The sequence below is a fragment of the Alternaria viburni genome (genome assembly GCF_023758015.1).
Source record: "Alternaria viburni strain BMP 2772 chromosome Unknown scaffold_2, whole genome shotgun sequence".
Lineage (NCBI taxonomy): Eukaryota > Fungi > Ascomycota > Dothideomycetes > Pleosporales > Pleosporaceae > Alternaria > Alternaria viburni.
Genome location: NW_026055771.1, coordinates 1888076 through 1903587, shown reverse-complemented (window position 1 = coordinate 1903587; position 15512 = coordinate 1888076). Strand labels below are relative to the sequence as shown.

Below are 15512 nucleotides of genomic sequence, written 5' to 3'. Positions count from 1 at the left end.
ACACCGATTACGCAGTATGCCTCCGATCGCGAAACCCTTGCATCGCGTCCCCACTTACTCCCAAGCAAGGGCAAAAGTGGAAAATGGAAAAGCTGACGCTGAAATGGGCTGAGGCTGACAACCCCCCGCATATTTCTCCACGTGCGAACCATGTGGGTTGTGCAGTGGGCTAGCTGGGGTGCGGGGATGTATGTAGGTGGTAGGTGGTAGGTAAGGGTTGTGTCGTGGTAGTGGGAGGGTGTGTGGCTGAAGACGCACGCGAGGGGAGAGGTAGGACTTCCTTTCATCCGGCGAGGTGCATCCTAGGGCGGGAATTGCCGAGAATCGGAGGGTTTGGGATACGGTCATGTACGAAGAACGAGATTAGATGCTCACGGCGATGTAGAAGCAAACTGGCGAAAACAATTGAAGGTAGTGAGTTGGAAATGTTGAATTAAATTAACCAAGACTATGTACAAAGATTTCCATTGGAAAAAAAGAAAGTAGCTCGTCCCTCCATCCCAATTCCCATCGTGACTCTCTTTCGCTCAGGCCAGAAGCGTGGTATCTCAAAAGCAGCAAAAGCCCAACCAGACCCATGTCGTCAACAGGTGAAGGACCCTCAACCCTATGCGCCAGACACCCAATCTCCGTTTGTACAACCCATCATAATCATCGTGATATCATCGACTCTGCTAGCACTTTACAACCCACAATAAGTAGCATCCAAGCCCGTCAAACCCGTCGTGCTGTCGTAGTCACCCGGAATCATAATACCAGGATACAATCTATCGCTACCAGGCGTAGACCCGTAATCACAAGCCCCGGTGCTGAATTCCTCGCCACTGGTCAGGCTCTCATCGCTGAAGCTGAGGACGCTTTGAGGTGGTGGGGCTTCGGAGCTGTAGGCGCTCCAGTTCCAGACATTTGGCGACCATGTCACGTTGCTGTTGTCTGTGTTGGCGGATTGCGGGGCTACGTCGACGAGGGCGTCGGCTGGAGGGCCGCCGTAGATTGTGTCGTAGATGTTTGTTTGGCCGTTGTCTAGAGAGGAGAGGAGGCGCTCCCAGTCCGAGGTCGAGACTTCGGTTTTGATGCCTTGGTTGTTTTGGAGGGCGTAGCTTGCGAGTGGGTCGTTGGCGAAGGAGAGGTAGTCGATGTTACGTTGCTGTTGCTGCTGCTGTTGTTGCTGGTGCTGAGGGGTTGGCTGACTTGGGCGACGCTTGTTTGGCATCGAGAAGGATGCGCGATGTGACAGTGGGCTCAAGGTCGGTTCTGAACGAGCGACAGGAGGCTCTGATCGAATGGACGACAAGCTTGTGAGCGAAGGATTAGCATGCGCACCCACGCTGGGCGAGAGGGCAGGCAAAGTCGCGCGACGAGGCTCTTGGTCTTGTCGGGCATTTTTCATCATGCTTGGTGAGAAGCGAGCTGCAAGAGCCTTGAGTGACTTTTGGGTAGCACGGAAGGTATCCAGAGGCGCTCCCATGTGGCCTTCTGAGTTGTGTCGTGACAGAGGTGGGGCTGGCATTTGTTCCACCTGAGGAACAGCCACGATACCGCAGCCCACGCGACGGAACTCGGCATAGCCAGAAGCATTGCCACGCTCAAGCATGTCCATTACAGAGCAAACCAGTCGGTTGCTGTCCTTGATCAACTTGCCCTCGCGAGCTAGCGTCAAGGTCTGGAAGAGCAGGCCGAAGCCGGCTTGGACGAGAACCTCATTGCGATTGAGGCAGAACGAGAAGCTAAGCTTGCGCTCGTCTAGGAGTTCGACAATCTGCACAATGTGCTTGCAGGCATCGCCAACGGCTACAACGGCCGACGAGCCCTTGTCGCCAAGATTAGCAACAACGGCTGGGCGGTATACAAGCGCCCTAATGTGGTGGTAGACGAGAGACTAGGCTTATCAGCATTCGGTAGATGTACCAGGAATTGAAAGACATACCAAAACAGGTGATCTGCTGCTGGTGACGTTGGTGCTTGGCTTGTCTTGCGCAAACGTCAGCTTGAGGTGAGGCGCAAGGTTAGCCTGCCAGTCTTCCAGCTCGTCGGAGAGCGACGCGATGGTGCGGAACGAAATGTCATGTGATGCCGATCCGGGGTAGAGGTCCGTCAGCACCTTGGACAGGATGCGCGACAGGCGGAACAGAGCCAGTGCGCTGGAAAGTTTGGTGTACTCGCCGGGCAGGGTCGGCAGGAACCCCTTCTCGGTGACGTATTCGTCATCGGCATCTACCGGATACTCGCAGTGCACATCGTCCTCTCGGATCAGCTTCGGTAGTCCGAGGTGTGCAGCGGAGAGACTAGGAGCGGTCAGTAAGTGTAACGGCGGGGTTCGGCCGAAGGCTACTTACCAGTCGACTGTGTACAGCGACCAGAACAGCTTCTTGCGCGTTTCGCTCGTCAGTGCATCGAGTGCGAAGCGCTTCTGGGATTGATGCAAGCCAAGACGTTGCGACAGGCCGACAGCCAAGCCCTTGTACTTGAGCACCCGCGAGTAATCAGCCCTCAGCAGGCAGAAGATCTGGGCAAGGACAAGGCACTGCAGCGTTGCGACGTCATTGTCCATCAGGAAGCTCTCGACAGCGCTCTGCCACTGAGCCTCGAAAGACTCTACATCTTGACCGTCGCGTGGCTGGAGAAGTTAGCATTCTGCTAGACGCGATTGCGAGGTTTACATACGTCGCTTGACAGCGCGGCAATGCCAAAGACCAAGTTGAGTTGTGCAATCGACTTCTTGTCGTTCATGGTATCCGGGCTAGCCACATACTGCTCGTATAGTGACAAGAAGGTTGGGCGATGGAGAATCGGGAACAGAGGAGCCCATTCTTGGAAGAAGATGTTGATCATCTGATCCGAGACCAGACGTGGAGGAGCTTTGAACGAGACGATTCGCTTGGGGTGAGTCGCAGTCGGTCTTGCTCCAGCGCCGAAGAAGGCGCTCGAGTTGATGTCGGTAGATAGTCTGCCAGTCTCTTGTGCTTTCTGCTTGAACGCCTCTGTGAAGTGTTAGACGCGCTGCACGCCACTCGTCAGAACGTGAATCTTACCAACAAGGGTTCGTCCACTCGAGCTGCCCACGAAATACGAGTCTCTGTTCAGGTCGTCGAGCAGAAGCGGTGCCTGTTGCACCTTGAACGTCTCTTCTTTCTCTTGTGATTCTTCTCGCACGTCGGAAGAACCCGGAGAGTGTATGGATGGTCGTCTAGCGGTCGAAAATGCTGCTGGGGAGCGCGCATGCATGCGTGATAGCATGTCAATCTTTTCGTCTTTCTCGTCAAGGAGATCCTTCAGGTCGCGAACCTCTGCCTCGAGTATGCGTACGCGTTCTTCCAGCGATTCCGTGTATCCTCTGGGAAATGCGCGTCGACTGAGCTTGTCGCTCGTCTTGCACTCGAATCCGACATTGGTGCATTGCGTGCAGCTGGGGCGGATGCCGTCGCATCGTATCTTCTTGGAGCGACATCGGTCGCAGGCTTGGGCGATGCGGCTCTGGCAGGCGGAGCCGACCTTGATCACTTTCATGGGGAGTATTCCGGGCATTTTGGCGTCGTTCGTTACGCGTCGTCGGTGGTGTCAGGTGGTATTCGTCCAAGGCCCAATGGGCGATCACTGATAGGTCGTGTCACGTTCTGTCATCCGCTGCTCCGGTACTCGAGTATCGTGCGTGTATCGTAGTTGAATTTTGAGTATGTGGTCGCCAGGCGTATCACAACTTGAATGCACAAGAACAGAGCAAAAGCAGTCAGGGCGAGTGCGCAAGTCAGACGGGCGAGGAGGGTTGGCGGAAGAATCGAGGACGGCCTGGCAGATGTAAGCTGCCACCTGCCACCCTGGCTTAGTCTTTCTCTGGGGAATTTGTGGGCGGCTGCGGGGCGACAGGCGCCATCCCACAAGGGATAGCACGAGCAGCACATCTTTCGCCGATACTTTCTCGTCCACGCCTGTTCACTAAACCTTAAAGCTGGCTTCGCTGCGATCAGCGCGCGGGACTCGTCTGCTTGTCAGAATTACGACGGCCTTTCTCGGCACTCCTCACCAGCCTCTCACAACGGTGACTAGAGCTTTCTGCGGGGTGGTAGCTTCGACGACGGTGAACACCCACGCTCAGATCATGCGAGGACGTCGGCCCGATTGCTGTGATTGAGCCACCCATCACTCCCTCAATTGCAACCTGCTCTAGCCCTGTGCAGCGTCCGAAATATCGCGCCCTTCTTAACCGGATGGGTATCGTCTACAAGGGCAGCTAGCAGACAGCCATTCGCTAATAGCCGCAATATTGGCTGCCCGTGTGACTCCAACTCATCAGCGCACTCTATGTGTCACATTCTAGAAGACAAAAGGATCATCGTCCCTGTCGACACGGAACGCGCAACCTGTATACTCTGTCATTACAGGCTTAAAAGGCGGTTGTATCGACCAGGGACGGATGATGAGAGTGCACTGAGTGGGCGGCGCGGCACGCCGCTTATCTCGACTAAGCCACATTGCGACCTGCAAATCAATTCTCCTAGACGGGATCAATGGCATCCCCGCGTGTCTATGATGGCTATTTAGCCGGACCCTGCGTGTAAGGCTGAAAAAAGCAACTGTTGGATGTCTCAATCATTAGACAGTGGCTGTTCGGCGGGGCGGCAGGGCGGCCATATGAGCCGTCCGTGCCACATTGCTCGTGTAGAGCATGGAAGAGTGTTGTTGTTGGTGAAGGGATATAAGTATCTAAGCTGGCATGACCAACTATAGCAATGACTCCTATTGAAAGCGACATGTGCTCTGGCAGTAAGACTGTTGCCAGAGCTACATATACCAAACATCGGCAGACTGTTACTACACGACAGCATTTGCTTGACTATAAGATCTCACTACGCAGAAGCTGGACTGGTGCCGTCCTACTCAGAGTTCACGCCTAGTCATATTCTACGCCTTCTGATCTTCGTATACCTCAGCGTCATATGGATACAGTCCTTACAACATAGTGTGGACAGCCGTAACCCAATGCCGTTTCCGGTAGCAAGTCAGATCAGGCCATCAATGACGACTACAATAGAGATCCTTTACCGTCATCCTCAACACCCTCCAGAGTTCTCGATCCACATACGCGAGCAGATCCGGACGGATTCTTGTATCCTTCCAAAGTGCATGTGAGCATTCAGCGTCTGGTTTTCAGCCACCGTTTGATGGCAAGTGGCGGTGCAATGTTGTATCAGAGACTTGATTACCTTGTTGCTGGTATACAGTGAGACCCCATTGTCCTCTGCAATGATGCAATGGCGTAAATGTCGTTTGCGAAAATACGCGAATATTTCTGTTGGCTGCTTTAAGGTATGATGGGAGATTAAGAGGTGTGAGATGTGTGGTGGAGAGCCGATGCTTCTATTGATGTTCTAGCTTAGACATGCTATTACCCATGTTACAGTAGACGCAGGGCACGTGGGGCTCTATAGATTAGACAAGCTCCACCACGATAGATGAGCTCGTCTAGCCGGTGGGGGCTTTTGGGCGCTCATGAGAAGTCTTCTTCGTCGTCGTCTCCTCCTTCATCCATGCCCAGATAACGAACGACAGTCTCTGAGTCTAGGAGTTTGGCTTTCTGTTTGTCGTCAGTGCGGTTCCGGCGAGAAGATGCAGGAATGATAATTTGGTAGTTTAGCAGTCTGACAGTCTGGGCTTTTAAGCGCATGCAGCCAAATTTGGTGCGACGCCACACCAGATAAACTGTCGCCGAAGGACATGATGCGACACATGCCCTCTGGCGGTGTAAAGTCCGAAACATACTATGATGGAGCTCGCACTGCGGGGTATAGAGAGAAATTGGTCTTACCTGGCTGTCAAGAGTAGCAGCTGCACGCTTGAGCAAGTCTAGCTCCAAACTTCGGAGTCGCTCCGCAAGTCGCCACGGCATATCCCGCATTGTACCCGTTCGTTTGGCACCCTCTGCTTCCGTGAGCAGCTCAATCTGCGCATCAACGCGATTTTGTAGGAGAACCGTGGCACGTAGCTGGAAGACATCCCATAATGGGTCTTGTTCAAGATTTTCTCGGAGCTTCACGGTATCGAGTTCGTGCTCTTTCCAGAAAGATTGGACTTCTCTCTTGCCATCGGTGGTTTGTCTGACCTTGAAGTCTAGACCATCTTCTTCGTTGACTACGACGAGCCATATGAAGTCACTTTCCCAATCTATGGTACCGTCTTTCTCAAAGATGCGGAAGCCCGGTGCGACCTTGGACACGTAGATCTTCGCAGGTCTGAGGGGGTCGTCGTCTGGGATATCGAGGTCTAGAAAGACGACCTTTGCAGACGTCATGGCATCCTCGAGGAATCCGTACGAAAAGATGTTTTCGCATGCGCCTTTGTCGTCGCCATATCTATGTTTGTGAGCGAGTATCCTCCGATTCGTCATGATGACCTACGTGATCGTTATCTCATCACCAGCTTTAACTTGTTTGCCCTCTCGAAGTAGCAATAGACCATTCCCGTTACCATCAGTCTCGTACAATGCGGCCGTCGCATCACCTGATGCATGGTTTGCCATGTCGACGCAGGGGACCATGCAGTCACCAGTACCGGGGAATTCCAAAGCTCTAGATCTGTACATGGCATCGACGCACATCCAGTCGTCGAAAGTCAGCATACCATTATCTTCATCCCACCAGTATTTTTTACACCAGCTGATGGATTCTGTCGCAGTCCGCAAATTTTCGAACTCGCGCAATAAGCTGTTGAGCTTTGCGCTGACTGCAGGTTTGAGCGTGGTTCCAACGAGAAGCTCCTGTTCTTCCTCGCTCCAGAAAGTGGGTAGCAGCTCATCTGGAAGGAACTTGACGTATTCCGTAAGAGGATTGAGCACGCCAACATCCTTTGTATCGGGGCAGCAGATGGTTGCTTGGAGGAGTAGAAAAGTAAGAACGGCACCTCTTGTTGTCTGTTTCATGTTAGTGCCGGGCACAATTGCATTTCTTCTGGAATTGCCACACCCTTCCAAAATCTCCAAGGGCTTCGAGAAGTTCGCGCAGATGATGATCGGACTTTGCGATAAGTTCAATATTCTGACGAGAAATGATCAACTCCTTGGGCACGACAAGTAAAGGCTCAGCTTCGCCCCCTTGAAGCTTCTCGTCAGCAATGACTGTAGACCCTCTGTCCTCATAGCCTGGCAGCGGGCCTACTTTGACGCCGTTGAACTTGACGCCATTGAACGTTGCCCAGGTAGGTAAAACATCAATGGACTCTTTGAGCCACCCCTGGGTCCTGCCTCTTCGGATCATCGTAATCTTGATATGGTAGATGAGGCTTTACAGCGCACGGGCGCGGCCCACTGCTACTCTGCGACACACAGGTTTTGTGGGTCGCCAAGGATCCCGCCTCAAACAGCGACAACTCTGTGGAGTCTGTACGATGACAGCTGACTGTTGACAGTTGGAGTAGCACAGAAGAAACAACAACGGCTCGATGGCTGCATGCGGTGAGGACGATCGCGATGCCGACGGGCTCTAGTGCGGGTCGCGCAAATTGTCCGCGATTACTGCAGCAATCGAGATGCAGGCTGCCTTTAGGAGTCCGTACACTGGACCCTGTGAGGTCATGCAGACACGACGACAGCTGCAGGTCCAAAGCCTCGAGCTGCTGGTTCCCTAAGAGACGGATACAAACAGAGTCGTAGCCGGCGGGACAAGAGATGCTGGCAAACGAAGAGATATGTCTCAGGACACCTGTAGGCAGTGCGTCATGCAAACAGCAGGGAGGGCCTCACCAGTTGTTGTGTTGTTATGGTGCTTGGGCCAAGACGTCTAGAGTTGTTATGATGGCGTTGCGGGCATCCCGAAACCATGGAGTGGAGCTAGCGGGCGCGTCCGTGCGTCTGTAAACAACAACAACATGGAGGATGTGCTTAAACCTCCAACCATCCGCCGTCACACATCTTTACAGTTATTCCTTACTCCGACCGCAGCAGGACACGCAGACGCAGACGGCACTTCCGCCACCAGCCATACCGACGACGCATCTTCCCTTGCGCTGCGCTGCCGACATCGCTGCTCTCGTCCCAAGTCGGCATCTCGTCACCGTCCTTCCCCAGCTGTAGTCAACACCTGCGGGTCGCACCTTCTTCTTCGCAATGGCTTCACCACGCGATCGAGTGGCCAAGATGTCGCGCGCATCCACCACCAGCTATGGTCAGGTGATCGAGGTGAGCACCACAACACACACCAAAACAAAGCGACTGCGGGACCCGTTCTGATCGATTTCCTAGTACATCCAAGACAGACTCTACCTGGCATCCTACACAAGCCCGCCCGATGCGAACACTCCGTTCCCGTACCCCAAGCAGAGCCAATCGCCGTCCAAACGGTCGTCGCGCGCGCAAGTAGGTCCTACTGCCGCCGGCCCCAAGGCGCACCCTCCCGTCTACTTTAGTATCGACAAGACGCTCCTGTACAACGCCTTCCACGGCGACTTTGGCCCACTGCACATCGGCCACCTCTACCGATTCGCGGTACAGCTGCACGAGGTTCTGGGCGATCCTCTCAACGAGGACCGCGCCGTCGTCTTCTGGAGCAGCGCCGACTCGAGGAGTGAGCTACTCCACATTCCTCGCTCAATAGCACCCGTTAACATGCCTAGGTCGCGCAAACGCTGCCTGCATTCTCGCATGCTACATGGTGCTCATCCAGTCATGGCCACCTCACCTTGCTCTGGCGCCGATTGCCCAGATGGACCCGCCGTGCATGCCCTTCCGCGACGCCGGCTACAGCCAGGCCGACTATGTTCTGAACATCCAGGACGTCATCTACGGTGTATGGAAGGCCAAGGAGGAGGGCCTCTGCGGTCTCAAGGACTTCAGCCTCGAAGAGTATGTCTACCGAATCACGCCTACCAATGAATACTGACAGCCTTAGGTACGAGAAGTTTGAACGCGTAGACATGGGCGACTTCAACTGGGTGACTCCCAACTTCCTCGCCTTTGCCTCTCCCCAGCAACAACCCACACACGAGATCCCGACCTCATCACCGATGTACGCGACGCTCCCCTCAAACATCGCCGAGATCCAGCGATCTGGACTTCCTGGTCCCTTCAAGAACGTGCTCTCGCACTTTTGCGCGCGCAACGTTGGACTCGTCGTACGCCTCAACTCGGAATTGTACTCCTCTTCATACTTCACCAAGCTCGGCATCCAGCACTTGAACATGATCTTCGACGACGGTACATGCCCACCGCTGTCCCTCGTACGCAAGTTCGTCAACCTCGCCCACGAGATGATCACAGTGCAGAAGCGCGGCATCGCAGTCCACTGCAAGGCTGGACTGGGACGAACTGGCTGCTTGATCGGCGCGTACCTGATCTACAAGCACGGCTTCACCGCCAACGAGATTATCGCATACATGCGCTTCATGCGCCCGGGCATGGTCGTTGGCCCCCAACAGCACTGGCTGCACCTGAACCAGGGTACTTTCCGAGAGTGGTGGTACGAGGACCAGTTCAAGGCAAAGTACGCGCAGACCGTGCCATCGACGCCTACCAAGTCACCGCACAAGCAGCGCCTCGCTAGCAACGGGCAAACCTTCACACCGCCCAACGGATCGTCCAAGCGCGCCGCGCTCGGCGAGATCGAGTCGAACGAGCGAAGCAACTCGGGCCACATTGGCGTGTTGGAGGACAATCTGCCTGCGCCGACACCTGGACAACCACGAAAGACTAGCAAGCTTTACGGCAACGGCTCGCGGTCACCACAGCGCATTGACGAAAACGAGCCCTTCACCAGGTCACACACAGAGGTCAGGGCAGACATCACACGCTTCGATGGTGAGTCGGACGAGGAGTTCCACCTGCGCCAGATTGCGCGACGCACATCATCGCGCTCTCCTCAGCGCTCGCCTACCCTGAAGGACAAGCAGCGTCGCGCATTCAGCACCACGTCCGTCGTCCAAACGTCAGTCACCCACACCTCTTTCGGCTTCGGTGAGGAGAGCGATCTCGAGAACACTGCGCCGGCTGGCATACGGCCAAAGACACCAAAAGAGAAGAGCGGCAGTGGCAGCATCAACATGGGCAAGATCCGATCGAGTCCCTCGCGCCGAAGCACCGACGGCAAGTCTGCTGTACGAAAAACCAGCGGTCGTGTCGGAAGCATGGGCAACGCCATCTCCCGCCCAAAGTCATGAGCATCGTCACTGGATTTTGCGTTTCTGATCCCGCATCTTCATTCCGGGAGTTCTAGCACGGCGTCTTGGGACACGACCTTCATCGTCACTTCGTTTCTCGTCTCAGTCAATTCTTCGTCGAACAGCATGCCATCGGGCTTGACGCTACACATGTCGTCTGCGGGCGGGCGTTTTTGGATCACTACAAAGAGTGCATAACGGAGTTGGGTCATCATTCTGGGAGTTTACTGGGGGCGCATGGTGTGCTAATGTCTCTTTCTACTGTCTCATTACCCAGTCACTTGTTGCTGCATCTTTACTTTAGTCTTGTCCCTTTTCGCGGTAATCTGGCTGCGGATATGTTCATGACGTGTATGAGTTGATGACTACTTCTAATTGTCCAAAAACAATGGCATGTTCCTCTCAATCAAATTTGATCTGTCTGATGAATTGTGACTGTGACTCTTGCTTTGCACTACTGAATAGATATCTAGTCTCAAATTTGGCTGACAAAAGATCGTGCTGCACATCAATATCTATCCAACTCTAAGGATGTCTCATTACAGGTCAAATTGAAGTAATACATCCAAGAGCCGTAGACGTTAGCTTTGCTATTTCTACTGAGCCCCTATATGGTTGGTGGTGGCTGATAGGTGATAGGTCTCCAACCGACAAAAAAAAGTTGCATCTCGCCATCAAACCAGCAAAATATTTCGTTCAAGTCAGTGTACAACACTAATCGTGAGCGACATACGATCAGCACGGGACTCGAACCCGCAACCTTGGCCTTGGGATATCTGTAGTAGATAGGAGGGCCACGCGCTACCATTGCGCCAACCGACCGGTTGCCATGAAGAGTTCTTGTGGTGAGAGATGTCTATGTAGCTGTTGAGCAACGATACGAGTCCACCTGTCCCTGACCTCATGATCTGTTTCTGGATTGTAGCAGCCTGGGCTGGTTGGATGTCTATTGTGCTATAGCGGTGAAGTTTTTGCTGGACGATGTGGAGGGAGGTATGTAGGTGTGGGGATGGTTTGGCCGAGCTTTGTAGAACAGAGCCGAGATGCATACAGGTATATCCCAATTGAGCCCCTGAATGTGATCTATCTGATTCCAATTGTCACAAATGGGCGTATATGCGACAGAACTCAGATTGAATGAGGAGGTTGTCGTTGACTTGCACGCACGCCTAGATAAGATTAGACAGCGATGACGCGATCGACAATTTTTGGTCAACCTAAACCCCTTGCAGCCAGGACAGTAAACAATCATGTAATACCAATTCCCTTACCCACACAACCTACCCATATAACAAGTACAAATAGTTACCGCCGTGCAGTTGAGTTTTTAGAGTAATCTGTTGTGGATAATTATTGCTGCTGCCCGGCAAGCTTCGGCGACTTCCGTTCTGTGCACACAAGAACTTTGGAAATAGCAGCCTGGAAAGAATCGCGACCCCAAGAAGTGACTGGATATCAACGATCATGGTATGCGGCCAAGAGTTTTCGTTTAGTCTGGACTAAGATGTGTCTCGAATACGTGGCTGACAGGGCTGGCTGCTGGTGTAGGTGCACGCCGACGCGTCCGATTTTGCCGATGGAATGAGTAAGAAGGAGGTTTATGAGCAGGTGCTTGAGCAGGCGAGGTCGCTTTTTGATGGGCAAAGAAATTGGGTGAGTATTCTCAAAGTCTGAAGGATGAGGAGGATGAAAAGGATTGCTAATATTGTATAGGTCTGGTGAGCTCCTACCCTTTCCAAACTTGCGACAAATGTCCGTTCCTAACCAAGACTTTCAACAAACAGCAATTTCTCTAACACAGCATCCCTCCTCTGGCACGCGTACCACTCGCTGCCCTCTCCCTCCTCATCCGTCAACTGGGCAGGTTTCTACTTCACTTCCCCGACAAATGCGTCGCAACTCCTGCTCGGCCCCTTCCAAGGCCAGGTAGCATGTCAAACCATCAACTTCGGACGCGGTGTATGCGGAACTGCGGCGAAAGAAGCAAAGACGCAGTTGGTGGCAGATGTGGAGACGTTTCCGGGGCACATTGCGTGTGATGGGAGGAGTAGGAGTGAGATTGTTGTTCCGGTTGTTAAGGATGGAAAGGTATGTTTTCAGCTTTCTTTGCATGACAAGGCGGAAACGTTGACGTGCGTTTAGGTTGTGGCCATTATTGATATAGATTGTGCGGAACTGGGTGGATTTAATGCGGAGGACCAGGCGGCTTTGGAGGAGTTGGCGGAGTTGTTAGCACAGTCTTGCGATTTTTGAATTAAGGACATGGGTATGATAGGGGAATTGTCAAGATAAGGTAGAAAGAGATAAAATGGACAGGGTAGAGGGATTAGCAGAAACGTGCAATACTGCATATCGGAACTGTAATTACACTAAACGCGTTGAAGCAAATACAATGGGTTCAAGGACGCGCCTTGGTGGAACATGGGTGTGGAGGCGAGTTCTAAAGATACGCTCAATGAACCATGGTGAAAGACCAGGACGCTGTGCATATTTGCCATCTATAAAGTCCTCACTTCTTCATCAGATTCTTGTCATATGTCAGTGCTGTGTCGACAAACCATACTCGCTTCCTCTCTACACAGAAGGTTCCTTTTTTCCAGCCATGATTGAATCAACGTCCTTCAATATCCGACGGCCGCGTGCCGTACTAGCAATTTCTCTTTGCATATTGGCCATATAACGTCTGTGATTCTCTTCCTCTATCTCGCATGCCATTTCAGATACCCATCTTCCTTGAACATCCCTGAACATCTCTCTCTTGTCCTTTTCTGTGGGATCCCTGATACTTGGTCGGGTTGATTGCGGGATCTTACAGAAGACTACGCCCCACCCGCGTACACTCGATATATGTCTCCATACCCAGCGGAACTTTTCGTCGCAACAAATCTTGTTATTGTCCATGCCGTGCAACCGAAATTGTTCGGTTCGTTCACCGAAGAGGAGAACCCATCTTTTGGGTCTCGGTATTGAGCCAGTCGTCTGGGCATAGCTTGCCATCTTTTTGGCTAATTGCCTTGTCGCGTGAATATATGGATGTGTCTGAAAGAATTGGTACGTATCGGGTTTGTCATGTAAGTGGATAGTGAGAGTATCGAACCAAAATTCCCTGAATACGAGGAATGGGTCGTTGAAACCGAACAAATACGTATGCGTACGATAACAGATAGTTAGGTTGCGCCAACCGCAGAAAGAGTCAGGTGGAGTGTACACCATCTCTCCTCCAGTGCTTAGGCGTACAACATCGGCTACTTCGGAGATGGCAGTGACCATGCGTTTGCAAATCTCTGGTTCGAGCTCATGTTGTATGGTCTTGCAGCTGTAGAGAAGACCGGTAAACTGGGTTGGTGGACGATCGGATTTTAAAGGGATAATAGGGACAAGTTCGTCGTAGATACGCAAACGCAATTCGCAAGGGAGCCTCAACAGAGGGCTGTGCTGGACCACGCTATCTTCCATGGCGCGTGGGAATGTTTCAATGCAGGAAGCAGATCTAGAGACTACATCGAGATGAGAACATGCAGAGTTGGCGACCTGACGTCGATGTAGCCTCTAGGGTGTTCAGGTCTTTCCTTGGTTGACGTGGAAGGAAGTTTGTCGATGTTGACGAGGCATCCGCCCCACTTTAACGGTATCACGTGCGGACCCGTTATTCGATCTCGCGCCCAGCCATCCAAAGCTGCCCGCTCTCCATACACCGGCGCAACACCCACCATGCCGTCCTCGGACTACACAGCGGCCACAGGCGGCGCGCTGAAACTCAAAGGTCGCGGCGGCGTCGACAAAAAGAAGAAAAAGAAGAAGCCAAAGACTACCGAATCCACAAAACCCGGCGAAGACACGTCCGCCAGCGTCGCAAAACGGTCGCCGACCGACGATGACGCGCGCAAATCACCTTCGGGCACACCTGGCCGTTCTATGTCACCCGAAACTGCAGAGCGATCGATACGAGAGGGCGGCGGCAGACAGAAGACAGAAGCGGAAAGACGGCACGACGAGATGCGACGGAAGAGAATGGAGGAGAGACTGAAGAAGGAGGGAGTCAAGACACACAAGGAGAAGGTGGAGGAACTCAACAAGTACCTGAGCGGACTGAGCGAGCACCACGACATGCCCAAGATCGGACCTGGCTAACGCGCCTGGGTGGTGGCTGGCTGCGACACTACGGCGGATATCTGCTACACACGGAGGCATCTCGAAGACTACCCACGACGACGCGACGAATATTCGACAGATCGAAAACAACAAAGTACTCCGAGAACGACATACCTTCATCTGCTACGCGTATAGACAGGCCACGGGGATTTCTACGACTGTGTATCCGGTACATGGATATAGTCAGGAGGATGGATGGATGGATATCCTGTCGACGGGTTTTGATACTGTGTGTATAAATATTATGAAATTGTACTCTCACGATCTGATACTTGTAACAGTCATTCGAACATTCCAAACGGGCAACGAATTTCAGACTTGTACTTTTGATCCACGGTGCCAATCACAAAAGAAGTTTCTCTAAGCTTTGGTAAGCTTTGATAAGCTCGAATTCTTCTCTCTTGCGCTAGTGCAATGAATGTAATACCTCATTCAAGGAGAGAAGCTGGAATCCCGGGGCCTACGTTGAAGTTGGGCTCACTACTTTCCATGCTTCCAGGCTGATGTAAGCTGCAGACCTGTTCGGCTTTTCTTTGTGTGAGGTGGCAGCGGCTCCTCAATTTAACTAGTCAAGTCTGCAAGCATAAGCTAGGTACCGGTGGCTTTAACTGGGCGCATGCTGACCGCGTCTACGCGCCTGAAACATTCCAGAAAACATCTCCATTGGATGTTGTGATCTGCTGTCAGCCTGATCGGTGCACAAAGCCTTGTGAGGACACAACTCTTAGGCTCTCGAGATGGTCACATGTGCAAGTATCACGCCTCGAGTACACCCACCTGCCCAAAAGACACCCAAAAGACCGCATGGGATGACGCTCGAGTCAGCTCAGAGCACTCCGGTATTCGTGCTTCCAAATCGGTGCATGTCATTGGAGGAACGAGAGTCTTGTGCCATCAGTCGGAACCAGTATACGAATCGCCACGGTTATCTGCAGGCTGACGACTCCAATCAAACCCTTGCACGCAGTCTGGCGACGCATCTGGCCGAGTAGATTGCGCAAATTGTCTGTGCAGTGACTGCATCAGTGCGGGAGGGGCGGGGGCGTTCTCGCACAGAACGCACGTCTTGTTCCCGCCATTCGCGGAAGCCCATCGCGAAAGTCGTGGTCCAGAGCCATCTCGCACTTTTCATCCCACCGAAGACGAGACGGACTGCGCGAACGCGTAGTGACAGCGATACCACCGCAATAGGTCCGCGCGCTAGAATGTGTTCTAGAAAG

General features: G+C 52.9%; 4 protein-coding genes and 1 non-coding gene across 5 annotated transcripts; 2 read left to right on the top strand and 3 right to left on the bottom strand.

Moving 5' to 3' along the window:
• Window positions 1-682: 682 nt before the first annotated feature.
• J4E79_001590 (uncharacterized protein) lies at window positions 683-3525 on the bottom strand (the record flags this gene model as incomplete). The annotated part of the gene is made up of 5 exons (XM_049350498.1): window positions 683-1879; window positions 1928-2285; window positions 2337-2617; window positions 2665-2981; window positions 3033-3525. The coding sequence occupies 5 exons, from the start codon at window positions 3523-3525 to the stop codon at window positions 683-685; spliced, it is 2646 nt and encodes an 881-aa protein (XP_049215657.1).
• Window positions 3526-5485: 1960 nt separating this feature from the next.
• On the bottom strand, window positions 5486-7247 carry J4E79_001589 (uncharacterized protein; the record flags this gene model as incomplete). Its single annotated transcript, XM_049350497.1, has 4 exons — window positions 5486-5572; window positions 5804-6347; window positions 6393-6904; window positions 6957-7247. 4 exons carry the CDS (start codon window positions 7245-7247, stop codon window positions 5486-5488), a joined length of 1434 nt encoding a protein of 477 aa, XP_049215656.1.
• An 848-nt stretch (window positions 7248-8095) lies between these two features.
• Window positions 8096-10140, top strand: J4E79_001588 (uncharacterized protein; the record flags this gene model as incomplete). Its single annotated transcript, XM_049350496.1, has 4 exons — window positions 8096-8167; window positions 8231-8552; window positions 8602-8830; window positions 8877-10140. The coding sequence occupies 4 exons, from the start codon at window positions 8096-8098 to the stop codon at window positions 10138-10140; spliced, it is 1887 nt and encodes a 628-aa protein (XP_049215655.1).
• A 732-nt stretch (window positions 10141-10872) lies between these two features.
• On the bottom strand, window positions 10873-10962 carry J4E79_001587. The gene has a single exon. It is a non-coding gene; the product is annotated as a tRNA-Arg (tRNA).
• A 2889-nt stretch (window positions 10963-13851) lies between these two features.
• J4E79_001586 (uncharacterized protein) lies at window positions 13852-14271 on the top strand (the record flags this gene model as incomplete). The annotated part of the gene is made up of 1 exon (XM_049350495.1): window positions 13852-14271. The coding sequence occupies one exon, from the start codon at window positions 13852-13854 to the stop codon at window positions 14269-14271; it is 420 nt and encodes a 139-aa protein (XP_049215654.1).
• Window positions 14272-15512: the final 1241 nt, after the last annotated feature.